This window comes from Bos taurus, chromosome 20 (genome assembly GCF_002263795.3).
Source record: "Bos taurus isolate L1 Dominette 01449 registration number 42190680 breed Hereford chromosome 20, ARS-UCD2.0, whole genome shotgun sequence".
Lineage (NCBI taxonomy): Eukaryota > Metazoa > Chordata > Mammalia > Artiodactyla > Bovidae > Bos > Bos taurus.
Genome location: NC_037347.1, coordinates 51,453,041 through 51,479,853, shown reverse-complemented (window position 1 = coordinate 51,479,853; position 26,813 = coordinate 51,453,041). Strand labels below are relative to the sequence as shown.

Sequence of the window (26,813 nt, the reverse complement as noted above, 5' to 3'; positions counted from 1 at the left end):
TGGAAGAAATTTGAACTGCAAAGTCAAAAAAAAGTTTGCCAGTTTTGATGATCTTGGGCAAGTTAATCTCTCTAAGCCTCAGTTTTCTTAACAGCAAAACATGGAATATAAAGACCTTAAAGTGTTTCCAAAGAAAATGATAAAGTTCCTGACACAGCATGTAAATGCTCTAAAAGTTCAAATACCCTTACCTCCCAATCCGTCTTTCTGGGTCTCATCTAGTTACTCTTAGACCTACAGATTCAACTTTGAATAAATTCCAAACAGGCCTGCTGCTTTATCCAGATTATTTTCCCTAGCAAAGACCTGGAGTTGATTTTCCTGTTGCCCTGGGACCTGAGTGCACCATCTTGGTTCCCTGCCTATACTCTAGTTTCTCTCCCACTGAGACATTTTCATTTCCTTGTTGTATGTCAGTCTATTTGTCTGATAGCTGCACAAACTTTTGTGAACTACCCTTCATTCATATTCAGAAGCTGTTTCTTTCCAATGGTTGAGTTTTGTACTCGTGAAAAACTTTACCATCATCCTTGTGAATAAGAGTATTGACACCACCTAAGATCATTTCTGTTGTCTCCTGTACCCTAGACTGAACCTATTTTATATGCACAAAATCCAAAACAGGATTTTAAATCACAATACCACTTTTTATGTAAAAGTATACCAATCTTTCAAATTAGTCTCCTCAATTAGCTATTACAAATTACCACAAATACATAGTAAAAATGTTAAAAATCGGTATTTTTCAGGTGGGAGTATGTTCTTTGTTAATGCCATATGATAGAGAATCAAATACTTTATTTTTTCCATTTACATATTTATTTATACTTTTTCTGTTTCCCTTAAGAGAAGAGAAAGAGAAAGGGATGCTCTAGGGCTCTGTTTTTAGTCATAACATATTATTTGCTAGCTATTTGTCATATGCATCCCATTTGCTAAAGTAGGGTGATTTCTAATTGCCAGTCTTATAACATTTGTTCAGTACACTGACTTTCTGATCACTAACTAAACATATTTTCACAAAAAATATGTTGGTAGTTTTAAGAAAAAAATGACCAAGTATTAAAGTATGTAAAACCATACAGCTAAAGGAATAAAATATCCATTTAGCTAAATGTCCTCAGTGTTATATACTTTGGTAGATAAACTCACTTGGAATTAGATGAGGAAAATCATTTTGCTTTGTTTTATAAAACTGTTCATGCAAAATAGTGACTTTATCACGTTCCTTATAGAAACAATGATAGAAATATTCACTTTCTGTATTCTAAGTTCTAGGAATACTGAACTACAATCCTAGAAAAGTACCAAAAATCAAACAGGTACTTATTGGTGTTAAATGTAATACTGCAAAGGAAAACTAGATATAACACAAGTGAGAGGTATTCATTTTCAACAAGAAACATAGAATTACAGAGAAGAGATAAGTGTGAATTATTCTATTATCATAGAAACTGTAGCAATTTTCACCTACTGCAAACTTAAATAAAATGCAACCAAAGTAATGAAATAGCATCACTATATCATATGATATCTCTAGGGAATTATACAGAAACAATTTAACATAATATAATTGATAAATTGAAGACAGAAAATTTTATGTTAGTTATATAAGAAATAGTACAGTGGGATGTGCATCATAAGTCAAATTATACATCAATTTTCATATTTGTATTACTTTTTCAATTAGTAAGAAATCATACAAGATCCCAATCTACTATGAATATTTCATTTTCATATGAATTGATAACATAAGTTGTATAATTATTGACTCATTTATGTTATTTTATATTAAAATCACACTATGTATGACTCTTATGGAAAAATGTAATTCTGAGGACATTTAATTTTTAGCTTCTGCTTCCTAAAGAACAAAAGTGTCTGGAAAATCATTACAAGTCCTGTAAAATTCAGTGAAATGTAAGACATTTTTTAAAAAGCTGTACTGATTTAGACTTAACAGGAAAGAACATACTTTTGGGGAATCGAGGTGGATTGTCATTGACATCCGTGAGGGTGATGTTGACTATTGTCGTTCCGGCTAACCCTCCCAGTTGTCCGCCCATATCCTTGGCTTGGATGAGAACTTGGTATTGTTCTTTGACTTCCCTGTCCATGTTTGGCAAAGCTGTTCTAATAACACCTTAAGGGGAAAAAATAGAAAACAAATATCACAAATGTTCAGTTTTCCAAAATAGTCCACAAGAAAATGATTCTATATAAATTCTTTAGCAAAGACATGCTAACAAAATTTATGTGTTTTTTAAATTGATTTAGTTTAATTGGAGGCTAATTACTTTACAATATTGTAGTGGTTTTTGCCATACATTGACATGGATCAGCCACAAGTGCGTGTGTCCCCCCCATCCTGAATCCCCCTCCCATGTCCCTTCTTACGTGCCCTGCTTCATTTTTTGAACTTGCACTGGTCATCTATTTTACATATGGTAATATACATGTTTCAATGATATTCTCTGAAATCATCCCACCTTCACCTTTGCCCACATACTCCAAAAGCCTGTTGTTTACATCTGTGTCTCTTTTGCTGCTCTGCATATAGGATCATCATTACGATCTTTCTAAGTTCCAAATATATGCATTAATATACTGAATTGGTGTTTCTCTTTCTGACTTACTTCACTCTGTATAATAGACTCCAGTTTCATCCACATCGTTAGAATTGACTCAAACACATTCATGTTTTTAGCTGAGTAATATTCCATTGTATATACGTACCACAACTTCCTTATCCGCTCATCTGCTGATGGGCATCTAGGTTGCTTCCATGTCCTGGCTATTGTAAACAGTGCTGCAATGAACATTGGGGTACATGTGTCTCTCAATTCTGGTTTCCTCGGTGTGTATGCCCATCAGTGGGATTGCTGGGCCATATGACAGTTCTGTTTCTAGTTTTTTTAAGGAATCTCCACACTGTTCTCCACTGTACCAGTTTGCATTCCCACCAGCAGTGTAAGAGGGTTCCCTTTTTTCCACACCCTCTCCAGCATTTATTGTTTGTAGACTTTTTGATGGTGGCCATTCTGACCAGCATGAAATGATACCTCATTATGGTATTGATTTGCATTCTCTACTAATGAACGATGTTGAGCATATTTTCATGTGTTTATTAGTCACCTATATGTCTTCTTTGGAGAAATGTCTGTTTAGTTCTTTGACCCATTTTTTTATTGGGTTGTATGTTTTTCTGGTATTGCGTTGCATAAGCTGCTTGCATATTTTGGAATTTAATTCTTTGTCAGTGGTTTCATTTGCTTTATTCCCCTCCCCCCACCATTAAATTATATGTGGTTTTAAAAGTGAAACACCCACAATGTCCAATAGTTTGGATGTAATTTAATGATTGTGGTAATAGCCATTTACTGACATTTGTGCAGCATTGTGGAATATGGTTAAGGATCTCACTAAGTCAGCCCCAGTTAGACATAATTTACACAGAATCATCTTACCTTTAAAAAATAAATTGTTAAAAATATATATTTTATATGTACACGCTCAGTCACTAAGTCATGTCCAATTCTTTGCAACCCCATGGACTATAGCCTGCCAGACTCCTCTGTCCATGGGATTTTCTAGGCAAGGATACTGGAGCTTGTTGCCATTTCCTAAGTGGTTACAGTGAGCAGATTTCTAAAAAAATTTGCCACATTCTTCTTCATTCTTATTTTTTTAGGATACATATATTAACTTTTTTAAACACTTGAAATATTTTATTTGTATATTTTATTTTGTTTCTCAGGATTCCTGACATTAATTTTAGTCACAGAATTTTTTTTTTTTAACTTAGATTTCATTAAGCTTTGCCATTGTAGGGAGTTTTGTTTCTTTTATCACCAAGTTACTCCAGCCTCTAATGGAGTGCTTATCATGCAGAGAAAAACTCGATAAGATTGTGTTGACCATCTGACTAGTGGAATGACTAGCTGAATAAAGGAAGGAATCTATAAATAATTTATAATCATGAATCATTTGATATATACGGATATTTATATAGCCTACTCATTTTCTGCCCTTATGTCCAAGTGTAGAGCTCTGTTTATATGTTTTCATAGTGAAAAAATTAAAACCTTCTGGGTTTATTAAATGAATTTTATAACAAACACTAATATATACCCAATAATTTTAAGGGGGGATTGTGGATAATTTGTCTTAAATGCATGTGTGTTTAGTATTGCTATTTCTTAAATAATAAAGCTTATATGAATAATAAATTTGTCAACACAAAATATAGAATCCAAATCATAAACTGAATACATATCCCTAATTCTTCTGTACTTATCTAATGCTGTTCTTTTGCTAATTTAGATTTAACTACAATCTGAGTGTTCTTCTAGCCCTTGGCAGGAAAAAGTTGCAAAAAAAGGCAAATTCCATTTTTGCTTCTGCTGTTTAATTTATGCTCTGCTATTCACTTACTATTATTTCAATCTGTTTGTCCATTCTTCAGCTTGGATTTCTGATGTTTCATTTCCAATGGTCTTAACTAAGACCCTTCATCTCTACATCTTGGCTTGGTCCTGCAAGCCTTTAAGCTATATGACTTCTGTCTGCCTTGCAATACTTATATTTTCTAAATAACTGCCTGACTTTAATTCACATTCATGCTATAGTTTCCTCTTGATGATAAGATTTGTGTTTATTCAATTTGTTTCAAGTAAGAACATATGTATATTTTTCTCACGTCATTTCTAGTATGACAATTTCCAATGTCACAATGGACTTCCCTTCCCTAGTGGCTCAGTGGTAAAGAATCCAACTGCCAATGCAGGAGACACAGATTTGATCCCTGGGTTAGGAAGATTCCTAGGAGAAAGAAATAGCAACCCACTCCAGTATTCTTGCCTAGAGATATCCATGGACAGAGAAGCCTGGCAGGCTACAGTCCATGGGGTTGCAAAGAGTGGGACATGACTTAGTGACTAAGCAAAAACAACAATAAATACTCCATAAAAACTCCACAGTAATGATACCACATATTGTAATTAATTTAAAAATAAAAAATTAATTTAAATAATAAATAAATAAATTCATTAATTTATAATCAATCCCTACTTTTTAGGCACATGTACATTGAATCCTAGTATGAGTGTCTTGTACCTGATGAACTTTCCAACATATACAATCATGATAATTAGGGTAATAGCAAGAATGAGAAAAATAGATTTATTTCTGCCAATATAAATGGAAATACATGGTTGAGAGTGTTATACCCTTAAATTTATATATTAAATATTATTAGCCTTTCAGGGGATATATTCTCCCTTTACAATCACCCTCCTGTTGTATTCAAGCCTCTCAATTTTGGTGAATCTGGGTGTATTTCATAAAATTGGGTTAGATAAAATTGGGTTTGATAACTCTGATGTTATCAAAATTGATGCTTTTGAATTGTGGTGTTGGAGAAGACTCTTGAGAGTCCCTTGGACTGCAAGGAGATTAAACCAAATCCTCAAGGAAATCAGTCCTGAATATTGATTGGAAGGACTGATGCTGAAGCTGAAACTCCAATACTTTGGCCACCTGATGCGAAGAATTGACTCATTTGAAAAGACCCTGATGCTGGGAAAGACTGAAGGCAAGAGAAGAAGGAGAGAACAGAGGATGAGAGGGTTGGATGTCATCACTGACTTGACGGACATGAGTTTGAGCAAGCTCTGGGAGTTTGTGATGGACAGGGAAGCCTGGCGTGCTGCAGTTCATGGGGTCGCAAAGAGTCGGACATGACTGAGCGGCTGAACTGACTGACTGACTCTGATGTCAACTTTTTGAGGTGAAAATAATGTACTACTATATTTGAAAAAATCATAAAATATTACATGTGATAATCGGGTATTTGGTTTGATCTGAGTTATTTATTGAAGTGGCTGTTGAACTGTAGGATTTAAACATGGGACCATAGAGTTAGTAAACACCTTTACTAAAATATACATTTCATTCAGGCACTGTTACTAGATTTAAGGGTACAGTGGCAAACATGTTTCCATCTGCTTCTCCAGTCCAAATTTGTATACTTTTCTAGACTTCTTTCTCCTCTCTGGCTTCTGGTTGCCTTAGCCAATATGCAAGATTGGTTAGTAGACAGATGATGAATTTGGGCTTTTCTTTCCATAAATTCCCCACATTCCACACTCTCTCCTGCCATGGTTTGCCTGTCTCTATCCCCATCCCCTCATTTCTCTACTCCAGTGTGGAAACTGAAGCCCCTTCTTATGTCTTCTCCAGATACTGCCTTATCTTTTATGGTTTCCTTACAATCTGCTCACACGTCCCATAAAGAGTCCTTTTATTAAACTAATTTCAAATTGCCCAACTAGGTATCATCTTTTTTCATCTGGGAAAATAATTGATAGAGTCTCTTACAAGGTCCCTTCATGAATTGTACATTTAATGGGTATGTGTTCCTGTGGAGTGGTGCAAAGCCCATAAAGAAGCTATTAAATGATTAAGCTAATTTCAGATGATGATTGGTGTTATGAGGAAAGTGAACGCAAGTGCTTTTGAAGGTAGTATCAAAAATGTCCTCTGTGAGGAAAGAGTTTAGAGCTGCAATTCTAGAGAAATGGAAGAGGAAGACTTAGAAAGAACACAGGGAGGAGTATCCTAGTGATGGAAAGGAGAGCATTACTTCCTCAAAGCTTACAAGAAAAGCACTTGGAGGTCAATGTGACTGCAGCATACCACTGTTGAGAGAGATGGTATAAAATAAGACCACAGATAGGGAGATAAATGAGATAATAGTTTTCAAAGATAAATAAACCCTCTGGGAAAGCATCTTGAAAATCAACAAGTAGGACTACATTAAACTAAAAAGCTTCTGCATAGCAAAAGGAGTAATCAACAAAAATGAAAAGGCAGTCTATGGTATGGGAAAAGCTGCCTGTAAACCATATATCTGATAAGGACTTAATACCCATAATAGAAAAGAACTTATGCAACTCATTAACAAACAAACCAAAAATCTAATTTAAAAAATGCACAAAGAAACTGAATAGAAAATTTTCCATAGAAGTAATACAAGTGTCCAATAGTTACATGAAAAGGTGCTTGACATCAATATTCATCAGGGAAATGTACAATTATCAAAACCACAATGAGACATAACCTTAAGATTTTAGAATGGCTGTTAACAATAAGTCAAGAAGAAGAAATAACAAGTATTGGCAATAATGTTGAGTAAAGAGGACCCTGTGCACTGTTGGTAGGGATGTAGCATCCAGTTCCATCACTTTGTTGCATATAGATGGGGGAAAAGTGGAAATAGTGACATATTTTATTTTATTTTATTGGGCTTCAAAATGACTGTGGATAGTGACTTCAGCCACAAAATTAAAAGACACTTGCTCCTTGGAAGAAAAGCTATAACAAACCTAGACAGTGTATTAGAAAGCAGAGACATCAGTTTGCCCACAAAGGTCCGTCTAGTTAAAGCTATGGTTTTTCCAGTAGTCATGTATGGATGTGAGAGTTGGACCTTAAAGAAGCCTGAGCACCGAAGACTTGATGCTTTTGAACTGTGGTGTTAGAGAAGACTCTGGAGAGTCCCCTGGACAGTATGATGCTCAAACCAGTCAGTCCTAAAGGAAATCAATCCTGAATATTCACTGGAAGGATTGATGCTAAAGCTGAAGCTCTAATACTTGGCCACCTGATGTGAAGAGCCAACTTATTGGAAAAGACCCTGATGCTGGGAAAGATTAAGGGCAAGAGGAGAAGGGGGTGAAAGAGGATGAGATGGCTGGATGGAATCACTTGCTCAATGGACATGATTATGAGCAATTTCTGGAAGACAAAGGAACTAAAAAGCCTCTTGATGAAAGTGAAAGTGGAAAGCGAAGAAGTTGGCTTAAAGCTCAACATTCAGAAAACGAAGATCATGACATCCAGTCCCATCACTTCATGGGAAATAGATGGGGAAACAGTGGAAACAGTGTCAGACTTTATTTTTTGGGGGCTCCAAAATCACTGCAGATGGTGACTGCAGCCATGAAATAAAAAGACGCTTACTCCTTGGAAGGAAAGTTATGACCAACCTAGATAGCATATTGAAAAGCAGAGATATTACTTTGCCAACAAAGGTCCGTCTAGTCAAGGCTATGGTTTTTCCTGTGGTCATGTATGGATGTGAGAGTTGGACTGTGAAGAAGGCTGAGCGCCGAAGAATTGATGCTTTTGAACTGTGGTGTTGGAGAAGACTCTTGAGAGTCCCTTGGACTGCAAGGAGATCCAACCAGTCTATTATGAAGGAGATCAGCCCTGGGATTTCTTTGGAGGGAATGATGCTAAAGCTGAAACTCCAGTACTTTGGCCACCTCATGTGAAGAGTTAACTCATTGGAAAAGATTCTGATGCTGGGAGGGATTGGGGGCAGGAGGAGAAGGGGACGACAGAGGATGAGATGGCTTGATGGCATGACTGACTCGATGGATGTGAGTCTGGGTGAACTCCGAGAGTTGGCGATGGACAGGGAGGCCTGGCGTGCTGCGATTCATGGGGTCGCAAAGAGTCGGACACGACTGAGCGACTGAACTGAACTGAACTGAACAGTCCATAGGGTCACAGAGTCATACATGACTTAGCAACTAAGGAACAAGAACAACACTAGGAAATAGTATGGAGTTTCCTTAAAAAAAAATTTTTTTTTAAATAGAGCTACTATATGTTCAACAATTCTTCACATCTAAGTATATATTAAGAGGAAGTGAAAATAAAATCTCTCACCCCATGTTCATTGCTGTATTATCCATAATAGCCAAGATATGAAAACAACAGAAGTGTCCATCAACAGATCACTGAATAAATAAGATGTGATAAAATGGAATATAATTCAGTAATTCAGTCATGAGAATGAAAAAGAAAATCCTGCCATTTGCAACAACATAGGAGAAACTTACTTTATGTTATGTGAAATTAGTCAGACAGAGAAAGATAAATATGCTACAATATAATTTATACCTAGACTCTAAAAAGCTAAACTTACAGAAACAGAGAGTAGGACAGTGGTTACCAAGGGCTGTGAGGTGAAGGAAATTGGGATATTCTGGTCAAATGGCACAAGCTTACAGTTATAAAATGGATAAGTTCTTGGAATATAATATATATCATGGTGCTTTCAGTTAGTATTACTACATCATATACTGAACACTTGCTAAGATAGCTCTTACAAATTCTCATCACATAAAGAAAATGGTAACTTGTTGACATGATGGAGGTGTGGCTAACACAATGGTGGTGATTATTTTCCAATATACAAATATATCAAATCAATACACTGTAGACCTAATATTTACACAACATTATATGCTAATTCAGTTCATTTCAGTCGTTCATTCATGTCCGACTCTTTGTGACCCCGTGAACCACAGCATGCCAGGCCTCCCTGTCCATTACCAACTCCTGGAGTCCTCAGATAGATTATGTGGATTGATGGATGGATAAATAGATATAGATAGATAAAAAAGACAGAATGAACAAGAGATGAAAGGCTGCATTCTCCATTCTCTGGGGATTAGAGTCCAGAGGAGACCTGGATCACCACTCTGTTCTTAAAAGTGCAGCCGGGGAGGCGGTCCTAAGATGGCAGAGGAATAGGATGGGGAGATCACTTTCTCCCCCACAAATTCATCAAAAGAACATTTGAACTCTGAGAAAATTCCACAAAACAACTTCTGAATGTCAGCAGAGGACATCAGGCACCCAGAAAAGCAGCCCATTGTCTTCAAAAGGAAGTAGGAAAAAATATAAAAGATAAAAAGAGAGACAAAAGAGGTAGGGACGGAGCTCCGTCCCCGGAGGGGAGTCTTAAAAAAGAGAGAAGTTTCCAAACACCAGGAAACGCTCTCACTGCCCAGTCTGTGGCGAGCCTTGGAACCACAGAGGGCAACATAACCAGGAGGAAAAATAAATAAATAATTAAAACCCACAGATTATGTGCCCAACAGTAACTCCCCCAGCCAAGAAGCAGCGCAGATGCCTGCATTCACCACTAGCAAGTCTGGGCTGGGCAGAGAGGCAAGGGCTGCATTGCTTACTTAGAGTAAGGACTGGGCCTCAATGCCCCGAGGGCAATCTGAGGGAACTAACATGGTTTAGCAAACCAGACTGTTGGATAACTACCACGCAAAAAGCCCTACCTAAGACACAGCCAGGCCCACTCACAGTACAAAGGACTGACTAGAGCTACTTGAAAAGCCCTAACCTAAGGCACTGTCAGGCCAGCTCACAGAACAAAAGACTGAGGAGAGCTAGCTGGCTGCAGACCACCCATCCCCCTCCAGTGACAGGCAGGCGAAGGCAGCCAGAGCTGGAAGGGGGCAATCCTGGCCCCAGAGAGGCATCATCTACCAAACTGCAAGTAGGCTTTGTTGCTAACCAAGACTTCTTGGGATTCTGGACGGTCAACATTCACCTGAGAAGGTGCGCCAGTTGTACACCAAGAAAACCGAGCTGCAGGGATGGGGGAAGCGATAAGTTACAGCGACCGTGCTCGCCAAACACCTGGTCACCTGAGCTGCTCAGACCTGGGAAGAGCACAAAATGCAGGCCCACCCAAGTCTGTGCCTCTGAGGACTACCTGAATATCTGAACCTGAGAGGCTTAGACCTGGGAAGTGCATACAACCCAGGCCCTGCCTCAGACAGTTCCCAGCAGAACACCCTAGAGCCTAAGCAGTGTAGACAGGGAAAGCACACACGCCGTGAGCAGGGGCAAACCAGTGTGGCTGAGACACTGCGGGTACATGCCAGTGTTATTTGTTTGCAGCTTCCCTCCCTCCCCAAAGCACAACTGAACAAGTGAGCCAAAAAAAGTGTCCATCACCGCCCCCTTGTGCCAGGGAGGAAATTAGACACTGAAGAGACCAGCAAACAGAAGAATCTAAAACAGAGGGACCCTCCTTGGAAGTGACAGGTGCAATACATTAAAACCCTGTAGATAGTACTGACTACATAGGAAGGGGCCTACAGATTTTGAGAAATATAAGCCACATCAAGGAACTATCCAAAAATGAACTGATCCCACACTGCCCACACAACACCAGAGAAAGTCCTAGATATATTTTTACTATTTTTACTATCATTCTTTAAATTAAATGTTTTTTTTTATTTTTAAGTCCTCTGTTACTCCTTTTTCATTTTTATAACCTACTATTACTTTGCAAAAAAAAAAAGAGATCCTATTTTTTAAAGCAAACTTCATATATATATATATTATAATCATTTTTATTTTCTCTTTTTTTTAATAATATAATTTTGAAATCCAACCTCTAGATTTTTAATCTTTGCTTTTTGGTATTTAGTATCAATTTTGTACCTTTAAGAAACCAATCTTCAAATCTTCAGTACCCATTTTTACTTGGGAGTGAGATTACTGGCTTGACTACTCTCCCCCCTGCCCCGCCCCCCTTTGGACGCTCCTTTTCCTCCACCAGGTCGCTCCTGTCTCCTCCCTCCCCCTTCTCTTCTCTACACATATCTTCTTCTCTGTAAATCTCTTTGTGTGTTCCGGACGGTGGATAACACTTAGGGAACTGATTACTGGCTGGATCTGTCGCTCCTTTTGATTCCCCCTCTTTATCCTCCTGGCCACCTCTGTCTCCTTCCTCCCTCTTCTCTTCCCTGTATAACTCCATAAACATCTCTGAGCAGTCCAGACTGTGGAGCACACATAAGGAAGTGATCACTGGCTAGCTTGCTCTCTCCTCTTTTGATTCCACCTCGTCTCATCCTAGTCACCTCTATCTCCCTCCTCCTTCTTCTCTTCTCCATGTAACTCTGTGAACCTCTCTGGGTGTCCCTCACTGTGGAGAAACTTTTCATCTTTAACCTAGATGTTTTATCAACGGTGCTGTATAGATGGAGAAGTCTTGAGGCTACTGTAAAAATAAGACTGAAAACCAGAAGCAGGAGACTTAAGTCCAAATCCTGAGAACACCAGAGAACTCCTGACTCCAGGGAACATTAATCGACAGGAGCTCATCAAATGCCTCCATACCTACACTGAAACCAAGCACCACCCAAGAGCCAACAAGTTCCAAAGCAAGACATACCACACAAATTCTCCAGCAACACAGGAACATAGCCCTGAGCTTCAATATATAGGCTGCTCAAAGTCACTCCAAACCCACTGACATCTCATAACTCATTACTGGACACTTCATTGCACTCCAGAGAGAAGAAATCTAGCCCCACCCACTAGAACACGGACACAAGCTTCCCTAACCAGGAAACCTTGATAAGCCACCCATACAACCCCACCCACAGCAAGGAAACTCCACAATAAAGAGAACTCCACAAACTGCCAGAATACAGAAAGGACACCCCAAACACAGAAATAGAAACAAGATGAAGAGACAGAGGCATACCCAGCAGGTAAAGGAACAGGATAAATCCCCACCAAACTAAACAAATGAGGAAGAGATAGAGAATCTACCTGATAAAGAATTACAAATAATGATAGTGAAAATGATCCAAAATCTTGAAAACAAAATGGAATCACAGATAAATAGCCTGGAGACAAGGGTTGAGAAGATCCAAGAAAGGTTTAATAAGGACCTAGAAGAAATAAAAGAGACTCAATATATAATGAATAATGCAATAAATGATATCAAAAAACACTCTGGAGGGAAAAAAATACTAGAATAACAGAGGCAGAAGATAGGATTAGTGAGGTAGAAGATATAATGGTAGAAACAAATGAATCAGAGAGGAAAAAAGAAAAACGAATTAAAAGAAATGAGGACAATCTCAGAGACCTCTGGGACAATGTTAAACACCCCAACATTCGAATCAAAGGAGTCCCAGAAGAAGAAGACAAAAAGAAAGACCATGAGAAAATACTTGAGATAATAGTTGAAAACTTCCCTAAAATGGGGAAGGAAATTATCACCCAAGTCCAAGAAATTCAGAGAGTCCCAAATGGGATAAACCCAAGGCGAAACATCCCAAGACACATATTAATCAAATTAACAAAGATCAAACACAAAGAACAAATATTAAAAGCAGCAAGGGAAAAACAACAAATAATACCCAAGGGAATTCCCATAAGGATAACAGCTGATCTTTCAATAGAAACTCTTCAGACCAGGAGGGAATGGCAAGACATACTTCAAGTGATGAAAGAAAATAACCTACAGCCCAGATTACTGTACCCAGCAAGGATCTCATTCAAATATGAAGGAGAAATAAAAAGCTTTACAGACAAGCAAAAGCTGAGAGAATTCAGTACCACCAAACCAACTCTCCAACAAATGCTAAAGGATCTTCTCTAGATAAGAAACACAAAAAGGGTGTATAAACTCAAACCCAAAACAATAAAGTAAATGGCAACAGGATCATACTTATCAATAATTACCTTAAACATAAATGGGTTGAATGCCCCAACCAAAAGACAAAGACTGTATGAATGGATACGAAAACAAGACCCCTATATATGTTGTCTACAAGAGACTCACCTCAAAACAGGGGACACATACAGACTGAAAGTAAAGGGCTGGAAAAAGACACTCCACACAAATACAGACCAAAAGAAAGCAGGAGTAGCAATACTCATATCAGATAAAATAAAGTTTAAAACAAAGGCTGTGGAAAGAGACAAAGAAGGATACTACATAATGATCAAAGGATCAATCCAAGAGAAGATGAAACAATTATAAATATATATGCACGTGACATAGGAGCACTGTAATATGTAAGACAAATGCTAACAAGTATGAAAGGGGAAATTAACAGTGACACAGTAATAGTGGGAGACTTTAATACCCCACTCATACCTATGGATAGATCAACTAAACAGAAAATTAACTAGGAAACACAAACTTTAAATGCTACAATAGACCAGTTAGACCTAATTCATATCTATAGGACATTTCACCCCAAAACAATGAATTTCACCTTTTTCTCAAGAGCACACGGAACCTTCTCTAGGACAGATCACATCCAGGGACATAAATCTAGCCTTGGTAAATTCAAAAAAATTGAAATCATTCCAAGCATCTTTTCTGACCACAATGCAGTAAGATTAGATCTCAATTAAAGGAGAAAAACTATTAAAAATTCCAACATATGGAGGCTGAATATCACGTTGCTGAATAACCAACAAATCACAGAAGAAATCAAAAAAGAAATTAAAATATGCATAGAAACAAATGAAATGAAAACACAACAACCCAAAACCTGTGGGACACTGTAAAAGTAGTGCTAAGGGGAAGGTTTATAGCAATACAGGCATACCTCAAGAAACAAGAAAAAAGTTAAATAAATAACCTAACTCTACACCTAAAGCAACTAGACAAGGAAGAAATGAAGAACCCCAGGGTTAGTAGAAGGAAAGAAATCTTAAAAATTAGGGCAGAAATAAATGCAAAAGAAACAAAAGAGACCATAGCAAAAATCAACGAACTCAAAAGCTGGTTCTTTGAGAGGATCAATAAAATTGACAAACCATTAAGCCAGACTCATCAAGAAACAAAGGGAGAAAAATCAAATCAGTAAAATTAGAAATGAAAATGGAGAGATCACAAAAGACAATCACAGAAATACAAAGGATCATAAGAGACTATTATCAGCAATTGTATGCCAATAAAATGGACAACATGGAATAAGTGGACAAATTATTACAAAAGTACAACTTTCCAAAACCAAACCAGGAAGAAATAGAAAATCCTAACAGACCTATCAAAAGCACGGAAATTGAAACTGTAATCAGAAATATTCCAGCAAACAAAAGCCCAGGTCCAGATGGCTTCATAGCTGAATCCTACCAAAAATTTAAAGAGCTAACACCTATCCTACCCAAACTCTTCCAGAAAATTGCACAGGAAGGTAAACTTCCAAACTCATTCTATGAGGCCACCATCACCCTAATACCAAAACCTGATAAAGATGCCACAAAAAAAAGAAAACTACAGGCCAATATCACTGATGAACATAGATGCAAAAATCCTTAATAAAATTCTAGCAATCAGACCCAACAACATATTAAAAAATCATACATCATGACCAAGTGAACTTTATCCCAGGGATGCAAAGATTCTTCAATATCCACATCAATCAATGTAATACACCACATTAACAAATTGAAAAATAAAAGCCGTATGATTATCTCAATAGATGCAGAGAAAGCCTTTGACAAAATTCAACATCCATTTATGATTAAAAAAACTCTCCAGAAAGCAGGAATGGGAGGAACATACCTCAACATAATAAAAGCTATATATGACAAACCCACAGCAAACATTATCCTCAATGGTGAAAAACTGAAAGCATTTCCCCTAAAGTCAGGAACAAGGCAAGGGTGCCCACTTTTGCCACTACTATTCAACATAGTTTTGGAAGTTTTGACCACAGCAATCAGAGAATAAAAAGAAATAAAAGGAATCCAGATTGGAAAAGAAGTAAAACTCTCACTGTTTGCAGAGGACATGGTCCTCTATATAGAAAACCCTAAAGACTCCATCAGAAAATTACTAGAGCTAATCAGTGAATATAGTAAAGTTGCAGGATATAAAATCAACACACAGAAATCCCTTGCATTACTATACACTAATAATGAGAAAATCGAAAGAGAAATTAAGGAAACAATTCCATTCACCATTGCAATGAAAAGAATAAAATACTTAGGAATATATCTACCTAAAGAAACAAAAGACCCACATATAGAAAACTATAAAAACTGGTGAAAGAAATCAAAGAGGAAACTAATAGATGGAGAAATAGATCATGTTCATGGATCAGAAGAATCAATATAGTGAAAATGAGTATACTACCCAAAGCAATCTATAGATTCAGTGCAATCCCTATCAAGCTACCAACGGTATTTTTCACAGAGCTAGAACAAATAATTTCACAATTTTTTGTGGAAATACAAAAAACATCAAATAGCCAAAGCAATCTTGAGAAAGAAGAATGGAACTGAAAGAATCAAACTGCCTAACTTCAGGCTCTACTACAAAGCCACAGTCTTCAAGACTGTATGGTACTGGCACAAAGACAGAAATATAGATCAATGGAACAAAATAGAAAGCCCAGAGATAAATCCATGCACCTATGGAAACCTTATCTTTGACAAAGGAGGCAAGAATATATAATGGAAAAAAGACAATCTCTTTAACAAGTGGTGCTGGGAAAACTGGTCAACCACTTGTAAAAGAATGAAACTAGAACATTTTAAACACCATACACAAAAATAAACGCAAAATGGATTAAAGATCTAAACTTAAGACCAGAAACTATAAAACTCCTAGAGGAAAACATAGGTAAAACACTCTCCGACATAAATCACAACAGGATCCTCTATGACCCACCTCCCAGAATATTGGAAATAAAAGCAAAAATAAACAAATGGGACCTAATTAAAATTAAAAACTTCTGCACAACAACAACAACAAAAAAACTATAAGCAAGGTGAAAAGACAGCCTTCAGAATGGGAGACAATAATAGCAAATGAAGCAACTGACAAACAACTAATCTCAAAAATATACAAGCAACTCCTCCAGCTCAATTCCAGAAAAATAAATGACCCAATCAAAAAATGGGCCAAAGAACTAAAAAGACATTTCTCCAAAGAAGACATACCGATGGCTAACAAACACATGAAAAGATGCTCAAATTAACTCATTATCAGAGAAATGCAAATCACAATCACAATGAGGTACCATTTCACACCAGTCAGAATGGCTGCTGTCCAAAAGTCTACAAACAATAAATGCTGGAGAGGGTGTGGAGAAAAGGGAACCCTCTTACACTGTTGGTGGGAATGCAAACTAGTACAGCCACTATGGAGAACAGTGTGGAGATTCCTTAAAAAACTGGAAATAGAACTGCCATACATCCCAGCAATCCCACTGCTAGGCATACACACCGAGGAAATCAGAATTGAAGGGACACGTGTATCCCAATGTTCATCGTAGCACTGTTTATAATAGCCAGGACATGGAAGCAACCTAGATGTCCATCAGCAGACGAATGGATAAGAAAGCTGTGGTACATATACACAGTGGAGTATTCAGTTCAGTTCAGTCACTCAGTCGTGTCTGACTCTTTGTGACCCCATGAATCGCAGCACGCCAGGCCTCCCTGTCCATCACCAACTCCCGGAGTTCACTCAGACTCACGTCCATCGAGTCAGTGATGCCATCCAGCCATCTCATCCTCTGTCGTCCCCTTCTCCTCCTGCCCCCAATCCCTCCCAGCATCAGAGTCTTTTCCAATGAGTCAACTCTTCACATGAGGTGGCCAAAGTGCTGGAGTTTCAGCTTTAGCATCATTCCTTCCAAAGAACACCCAGAACTGATCTCCTTTAGGATGAACCGGTTGGATCTCATTGCAGTCCAAGGAACTCTCAAGAGTCTTCTCCAACACCACAGTTCAAAAGCATCAATTCTTCGGCGCTCAGCTTTCTTCACAGTCCAACTCTCACATCCATATATGACTACTGGAAAAACCATAGCCTTGACTAGACGGACCTTTGTTGGCAAAGTAATGTCTCTGCTTTTCAATATGCTATCTAGGTTGGTCATAACTTTCCTTCCAAGGAATAAGTGTCTTTTAATTTCGTGGCTGAAACCACTATCTGCAGTGAGTTTGGAGCCCACAAAAATAAAGTCTGACACTGTATTCACTGTTTCCCAATCTATTTCCCATGAAGTGATGGGACCAGATGCCATGATCTTAGTTTTCTGAATATTGAGCTTTAAGCCAACTTTTTCACTCTCCTCTTTTACTTTCATCAAGAGACTTTTTAGTTCCTCTTCACTTTCTGACATAAGGGTGGTGTCATCTGCATATCTGAGGTTATTGATATTTCTCCTGGCAATCTTGATTCCAGCTTGTGTTTCTTCCAGCCCAGCGTTTCTCATGATGTACTCTGCATATAAGTTAAATAAGCAGGGTGACAATACACAGCCTTGACGTACTCCTTTTCCTATTTGGAATCAGTCTGTTTTTCCATGTCCAGTTCTAACTGTTGCTTCCTGACCTGCATATAGATTTCTCAAGAGGCAGGTCAGGTGTCTGGTATTACTCAGCCATTAAAAAGAAGACATTTGAATCAGGTCTAATGAGGTGGATGAAACTGGAGCCTATTATACAGAGTGAAGTAAGCCAGAAAGAAAAACACCAATACAGTTTACTAACACATATATATGGAATTTAGAAAGATGGTAATGATAACCCTGTATGCGAGACAGCAAAAAAGACACAGATGTATAGAACAGTCTTATGGACTCTGTGGGAGAGGGCGAGAGTGGGATGATTTGGGAGAATGTCATTGAAACATGTATAATATCATATGTGAAAGGAAACACAGGTCTAGGTTCGATGCATGATACAGGATGCTCAGGGCTGGTGCACTGGGATTACCCAGAGGGATGGTATGGGGAGGGAGATGGGAGGGGGTTCAGGATGGGGAACACGTGTACACACATGGTGGATTCATGTTGATGTATGGCAAAATCAATAAAAAATTGTAATTAGCCTCCAATTAAAATAAACAAATTTAATTAAAATAAAATAAAAAACCTAAATCATGGCAAAAAAAAAAAAAAGCTGCCAGGAAGGTCAGGTCTGAGTGTGAAGGAGTGTGAAGGAGTGTGAAGTGTAGAACCCTTCCTACAGGAGATGCTCAGAGACAGTGCAGGTCACTCAGATTGAAGATCTCAGATAATCTTCACTTTCTCACTTAACTCTCTGATCTTATCTTTTACAACTCCCACTTTTGTTCAGAAGAGCTTACAACATCCTTTCCCTCTGGTGGAAATTTCTTTCCAAGATGAATAGGGCTTCCCAGGTAACTTCAGTTCAGTTCAGTTCAGACACTCAGTCGTGTCTGACTCTTTGTGACCCCATGAACTGCAGCACGCCAGGCCTCCCTGTCCATCACCAATTCCCGGAGTTCACTCAAACTCATGTGCATCAAGTCAGTGATGCCATCCAACCATCTCATCCTCTGTCGTCCCCTTCTCCTGCCCTCAGTCTTTCCACCATCAGGGACTTTTCAAATGAGTCAGCGCTTCGCATCACGGGGCCAAAGTATTCGAGTTTCAGCTTTGACATCAGTCCTACCAATGAACACCCAGGATTCATCCCCCTTAGGATGGACTCATTGGATCTCCTTGCAGTCCAAGGGATGCTCAAAAATGTTCTCCAACACCACAGTTCAAAAGCATCAATTCTTCTGCACTCAGCTTTCTTTATAGTCCAACTCTCACATCCATACGTCACTACTGGAAAAAACATAGCCTTGACTACACGGACATTTGTTGACAAAGTAGTCTCTGCTTTTTAATATGCTGTCTAGGTTGGTCATAACTCTTCTTCCAAGGAGTAAGCATCTTTTAATTTCATGGCTGCAGTCACCATCTGCAGTGATTTTGGAGTGCCAGTAAAATAAAGTCAGCCACTGTTTCCACTGTTTCCCCATCTATCTCCCATGAAGTGATGGGACTAGATGCCATGATCTTCGTTTTCTGAATGTTGAGCTTTAAGCCAACTTTTTCACTCTCCTCTTTGACTTTCATCAAGAGGCTCTTTAGTTCTTCTTCATTTTCTGCCATAAAGGTGGTGTCATCTGCATATCTGAGGTTATTGATATTTTTCCTGGCAATCTTGATTCCAGCTTGTGCTTCCTCCATCCTAGTGTTTCTCATGATGCAGTCTGCATATAAGTTAAATAAGCAGGGTGAATATGTACAGCCCTGACGTACTCCTTTTCCTATTTGGAACAAGTCTGTTGTTCCATGTCCAGTTCTAACTCTTGCTTCCTGACCTGCATACGGGTTTCTCAAGAGGCAGGTCAGGTGGTCTGGTATTCCCATCTTTTCAGATTTTCCACAGTTTATTGTGATCCACACAGTCAAAGGCTTTGGCATAGTCAATAAGCAGAAATAGATGTTTTTCTGGAACTCTCTTGCTTTCTCTATGATCCAGCGGATTATAGCAAGTTGATCTCTAGTTCCTGTGCCTTTTGTAAAACCAGCTTGAACATACAATATAATGGGAAAGACTAGAGGTCTCTTCAAGAAAATTAGAGATACCAAGGGAACATTTCATGCAAAGATGGGCTCAATAAAGGACAGAAATGGTATAGACCTAACAGAAGCTGAAGATATTAAGAAGAGGTGGCAAGAATACACAGAACTATACAAAAAAGATCTTCATGACCTAGATAATTATGATGGTGTGATCATTCACCTAGAGCCAGACATCGTGGAATGTGAAGCCAAGTGGGCCTTAGGAAGCATCACTATGAATAAAGCTAATGGAGGTGATGGAATTCCAGTTGAGCTATTTCAAATCCTTAAAGATGATGCTGTGAAAGTGCTGCACTCCATATGCCAGCAAATTTGGCAAACTCAGCAGTGGCCACAAGACTGGAAAAGGTCAGTTTTTATTCCAATCCCAAAGAAAGGCAATGCCAAAGAATGCTAAAGTACCACACAATTGCACTCATCTCACACACTGGTAATGTAATGCTCAAAATTCTCCAAGCCAGGATTCAGCAATATGTGAATCATGAACTTCCAGATGTTCAAGCTGGTTTTAGAAAAGGCAGAAGAACCAGAGATCAAATTATGAACATCTGCTGGATCATCAAATAAACAATAGAGTTCCAGATAAACATCTGTTTCTGCTTTATTGACCAGGTACCTTAGTGGTAAAGAATCTGCCTGTCAATGCAGGAGACACAGGTTTGAGTTCTGGGTCCGGGAGATCCCCTGGAGAAGGAAATGGCAACACACTCCAGTATTCTTGCCTGGGAAATCCCATGGACAGAGGAGCCTGGCAGGCTACAGTCCATGGGGTTGCAAAAGTGTTGGGTTCAACTTGGTAACTAAACAACAACAAACCATGAATTAGCTATTCTACTTTTTTCATATCTGTCATCAAAGTCTTCTTCAGAGGACTGTATTGGTCATTCTATCCAAAATTCTACACTGAATTAGTTTTCTATTGCTTCTACAATGAATTTTTTTAAAAGCTAGCTTATTCTTCAACTTTATTATAAATATGGTGTCCATGACCACACAGATAAGGTGTATAATTTAAAAAAAATGTTGCCAATAATGTATTTGGAGGATAAGAAGAGTTATCAGCTTATATTGAGGAGAAAATTTGAAGTTTGTATGGTCCAACTTTGCATCTATAACATGCCTTAACTATTCTTTAAGATTTAGAAGTCACTTCCCAAAAAGTTTTTTTTTTTTTCCCACAAGGAAATTTCCCCTCTCATCAGCCTATATCTAGTGCCCAGGAGTCACACTATGTATCATAGAATTGTATCCTAGGAAACCCAAATGTAATTTTCTGAGGACGTGATGACCTCCTTCAGATAGATGGGGATCTATTTGAGGATCGACTTGATTCATCTCAGAATCCTGGCACACAGAACCTGCTAGGCCATTGGTTATAGAGAAATATGTATCAAGGAATTAATACTAAAATCCAGCACCTTATCACTCATTACCTGCTTTAACACTTCCAGTAATGTGAAGTTCACCATCTCTTGAGGTGTTTGTCCCTCTTATTTATGGACAAGTATTAACATCTTTTTTTTTGTTAATGAAACCAAAATCCTTTTTCCTGTAATGCCGGCCAGCCACTGATAGTCCTTTTACTCTTGTGCAGCACAGAATACAGCTAGTTCCTCTTCTATACAACAGCTCCACAACTTCCTAAAGACATACCCCTGGAGATTTTCCTTTCAAGGCCGAACAGTCTTATTTCTATCTGCTGATTTGTGCATTCCATGGTTTCTAAAATAGGGCAAATAGAGTTCACACAGAGTTCTCATAAAGTGTGACAAGGCAGAATACAAGGAAACCATTGTCTGCAGTATATTTTTAATCATGTGATTTACTGTACATATGCAAATTATTACAAAACAGGTAACACCATATGCTGGTTAATCTTAATAATTGTCTATTTCCAATTTCACTCTTGTAAAAAAAAAAAAAATCTGTTTTTCACAAGCTCTGACTGAAATGTCTGAATCCTGTAAGACTTTTCTCTGATTTAAAATCAAAGGCATGTTCAAGTCATGGAACAGTGTAAATATGTATATTGTAGTTTATATAAAGAATTAATTCAAAATAAATTCTGACACATGCTTTAATTTTAGTATGGGGCTTTAAAACACTAATGCATTTTTTAAGACTGAAAAACATAAATATCAGTCAGGGTGGAGGAGGATTTATTTAGGAAGTAGGCTTAAAGAGAATAATCTCTCAACAAAATGTGCGAATGGAACTGAAAGAGGAAAAGTCTTGAGAAAGTGTCAGTTCTCTCAGTATTTTATCAAATTTCCCAAACAGAAGCAAGGACAGAAACACAGAGCATGAAATCTTAGGATAGTGGGTATAAGAAAAAAGAAAATAACTCAGGCTTGCAACCCCATTCTCTCTCAGTTGTTTTCATGTGGTTTCTCAAAATGCACATTAAATACATAGCAAAATCTTACAAAGACACTTTCTGACAGTGCACATAAACAAAGACATTGATAACAAATTCCTAAAGATGGCTGGTGGTGATGTTTACCCAGTATGAACATTCATAATGTCACTGAATAGTACACTTAAATGGTTAAAATAGTAAATTTTCTGTTAATGTATATGTTACCATGATAAACAATTTAAAGTTGATGAATTTTAGAATATGTTGAGCTAAAATAGTCTTATAATGCTTTCTCAGGTAGACCTGAGATTATTTAGAAAAATCAACATTTCACCACATGATACACAAAATAGCAATATCTAGTTATCCAACTCAGACTAGATTTTGAAATCATTTAGAGAAAAATTCAAATACTTCAGAAGAATTATAAATGCAAATTGTCATGAGATCAATTATTTATAATAACATTTGTTTTCTTAAATAAAATAATTTATCCATACTATGGAAACATTTAACCTGTCAAATTCATGCATCAAATAAAACATTACAATGCCTCTCATTTACTGTTTTATAGATTATACATATTTTTCTAATATATAATAAATATTAAGCCTATAGTGTATATAATATAAAAGTGTATCAATATGACAAATATTTTAGTGTTTAATATATGCTAAATATAACAAGGATCAATATTATTTGATGTTTATAAATCCATATACCTTTTAGATTTTTAAAATATTTAATAATCATTTGAGGTATATACATGAATGCATGCAAATGTTAATCACAGTGAACAATCTCTTAGGTAAGCCATGCTGCTGCTGCTGCTGCTGCTAAGTCGCTTCAGTCGTGTCCGACTCTGTGTGACCCCATAGAAGGCAGCCCACCAGGCTTCCACGTCCCTGGGGTTTTCCAGGCAAGAACACTAGAGTGGGTTGCCATTTCCTTCTCCAATGCATGAAAGTGAAAAGTGAAAGTGAAGTCGATCAGTCGTGTCCGACTCTTAGCGACCCCATGGACTGCAGCCTACCAGGCTCCTCCGTCCACGGGATTTTCCAGGCAAAAGTACTGGAGTCGGGTAAGCCATAGAATTACCAAATTAGCCAATTTTAAAAAGAACTATCATTTGGGGACTTATTTCATAGAATGCATCAATTTATATCATTTATAAATAAACTGGCCTTATTTGTATATTGGATAGAGATGCAAAGGATGTTTTTCAAACAGCAATATCAATGAGAATGTAAAACTTTTATCATTCCAAATGAATAGTAAATGATTATATTTATCTGTTCATAAATATTTAGGTACCAGAATTTTTGATGAGGCTCTTTACTTAGAAATTATTTTAAACAGTTTTCTATAGTCAAATGTGTAAATTTTTAGATAGTATTAGTTTTTCATGCATTTTATTACACAACAGCAAAAGGAATCATAAAAGGAAGCTATATGGCTGGAACAAATGGAGGCTATTTCTGAGAAATTGCAATTACCCTTGATTTTTGATTTATTCTGATCTACCACAAGGTGATAAATTTGACAAAAAGTCTCCTTAATGGTTTCTGTGCATGAAGAACTAGTTATCATTCTATTAATGAAGTGCTTCACCATCCACCCTTTTCCTGTCTAGTGGTCTGGGGCATTGTTAGTATCAAGCCTTCTGTCTCCAGTGAAAATCAATGCTTCAAAAAATCTATTCCATAGTTCACGCCAGAATTGTTTCACCTTCAGTTCTAAATAAAAGGCCTCATATAAAAATATAAATACACAATTAGAAAAGCCTTATGATGAATATATATATATATATATATATATATATATATACTCTTCTGTAAAATGATGCTTTCAGAAGACATTAGAATTTATCTAAATTTGATATTGAACAAGTCAAGAGGAGGCAACTATTTGATTCATATAATTGTCTGTTCAGTATTAATTTGACCAGAGCAATTATACTCTGCACCCATGATTTATGCTTCAATTCATCTTCATATTTTGTGTTTTTTTCATGGGATATTACCTCCATCTATAGTTATTTTGCCAATATTAAATATTTAATTTTTCTCCTGCCACATTTATTCTGAGTATATAAACTCATCTTCTCTATAATCATACAACTCAGTAAGTTTAGCCTAATACTAAAAACTTTCCTTCTCACCAATGTCTATACACCTTCCTTTCTTTATCTCTCATGCTCTCTGTCTGTGAGAAGTGCTTCTCAAAAGTTGAAGTGATCTAAGAGACGTGATGTTCTTAATTCTATTTCTGTTAGATTTTTCTGAACATAATCGTATCAGAAAAAAATAACCCATAATGTTTCAATCTCAAAAAAGGATGGATAGTATCTTTGATAATCTCATTATTTGTCTATACATTTGACGTATTGTACAAACCTTATTAATTCCTCTGGAGCATCATAACATCGTAAACAAATTTCTTAAACTTTTTATCAGCAATTTTTCCTTTTTTTTCTACAAATATACAAACTTTCCAAAGGTAAACAACAATAAACACCACAAAGTTTCCTCAGTACCTATACTGAAATATTTCTTCTTTGAAAACTGGAATTTCAACAGTTTGACTTAAAAATGAGACTGAATTAAAAAACACAGAGCAGAAAAAATAGTGATCTTGGGGTTTCAAGTTTGGCAGCCCTCTCCTTTCCCCTAGTAGAAGCATAAATATATATTTATCCAAAGTCACCATCCATAACCCTTGATAAAGAGAATAGAAATTTCATAATCTTGAGTTGATTTGGCCCCCAAATTGAATATAATTGAACTCAACCAATAAAAAATGAAATAAAAAAGCTATTTTAGCTAGAAGAAGCAATCAAACAAAAAATATTCCTAGCCTTTTGAAAATTTAAAGTAAATTAAGAGAGAATTCCTAACAAATTTGGACTTGGCATATATGTGTAAAAAAGATTTATTTTTATATCAGTTTCTATCTGAAGGAAATAGCTCTGTAGCAGCAAGGTAAGATCTGATCTTCTTTGCTTGATAGTCAGCACACTGAATCTTTATTGAGGTGTTAGAAGAGGCAAGTTCCCATGCCAAGATTTAATTAAAGTTTAAATATTTGAAAGGGCAGTGATAATGTTGTCTCTAATAAAAATTTTACCTGTCTTGGGATCAATAGAGAAATAAGGTTGTCCCTGAAGAATGCTGTAAACGACTCTGGCACTGTTTCCATAGGTTGGGTCATCAGCATCCGTGGCCTTGACTTGGAGAACATATGCACCTGGAAAATAAGACAATATGACTCTAGCAACTTTGTTGTAGAGAGCTCAAGGGTATGTCTTTCATCATCTGGACTCCTTTTTCCTTTGGACTTTGGCATTCTTTTAATCTGTGAGTGTAAGAAGACACTGAGAGTAACTCAACTATTATAACCAAAATGTTGAGCAACAATATTAGCTATTACTGGAAATGAGGAGTATGTCAAGGCTGTATATTGTCACCCTACTTATTTAACTTATATGCAGAGTACATCATGAGAAACGCTGGGATGGAGGAAGCACAAGCTGGAATCAAGATTGCCAGGAAATATATCAATAACCTCAGATATGCAGATGACACCACCCTTATGGCAGAAAGTGAAGAAGAACTAAAGAGCCTTCTCTTAGTGAAAGAGGAGAGTGAAAAAGTTGGCTTAAAGCTCAACATTCAGAAAATAAAGATCATGGCATCTGGTCCCATAACTTCATGGCAAATAGATGGGGAAACAGGGGAAACAGTGGTTGACTTTATTTTTCTGGGCTTCAAAATCACTGCAGATGGTGATTGCAGCCATGAAATAAAAGACGCTTACTCCTTGAAAGGAAAGTTATGACCAACCTAGACAGCATATTAAAAAGCAGAGACAGTACTTTGCCAACAAAGGTCCGAGTAGTCAAGGCTATGGTTTTTCCAGTGGTCGTGTATGGATGTGAGAGTTGGACTATAAAGAAAGCTGAGTGCAGAAGAATTGATGCTTTTGACCTGTGGTGTTGGAGAAGACCCTTGAGAGTCCCTTGGACATCAAGGAGCTCCAACCAGTCCATCCTAAAGGAGATCAGTCCTGAGTGTTCATTGGAAGGACTGATGTTAAAGCTGAAACTCCAATACTTTGGCCACCTGATGAGAAGAGCTGACTCATTGGAAAAGACCCCGATGCTGGGAAAGATTGAGAGCAGGAGGAGAAGGGGACAACAGAGGATGAGATGGTTGGATGGCATCACCGACTTGATGGACATGGGTTTGGGTGGACTCCAGGAGTTGGTGATGGACAGGGAGGCCTGGTCTGCTGTGGTTCATTGGGTCACAAAGAGTCGGACATGACTGAGCAACTGAACTGAACTCAGTGCAAATAATAACTCTTTTAAATAGGTATCATTTCCAGTAGTGCCATCACAGACCTGAAAGTCA

The 26,813-nt window shown here is 37.5% G+C and overlaps 1 protein-coding gene across 1 annotated transcript in view; it reads right to left on the bottom strand.

The window, feature by feature from the left end:
- The window catches only part of CDH12 (cadherin 12), a 375,294-nt gene that overhangs the window by 87,567 nt on the left and 260,914 nt on the right, over positions 1–26,813 (bottom strand). Inside the window, exons 3-4 of the mRNA NM_001206958.1 lie at positions 25,528–25,647; positions 1,976–2,143 (exon numbers count right to left, since the gene is read on the bottom strand). Of these exons, the coding sequence (NP_001193887.1) occupies positions 1,976–2,143; positions 25,528–25,647 (288 nt within the window). The remainder of the gene's footprint in view (positions 1–1,975; positions 2,144–25,527; positions 25,648–26,813) is intronic.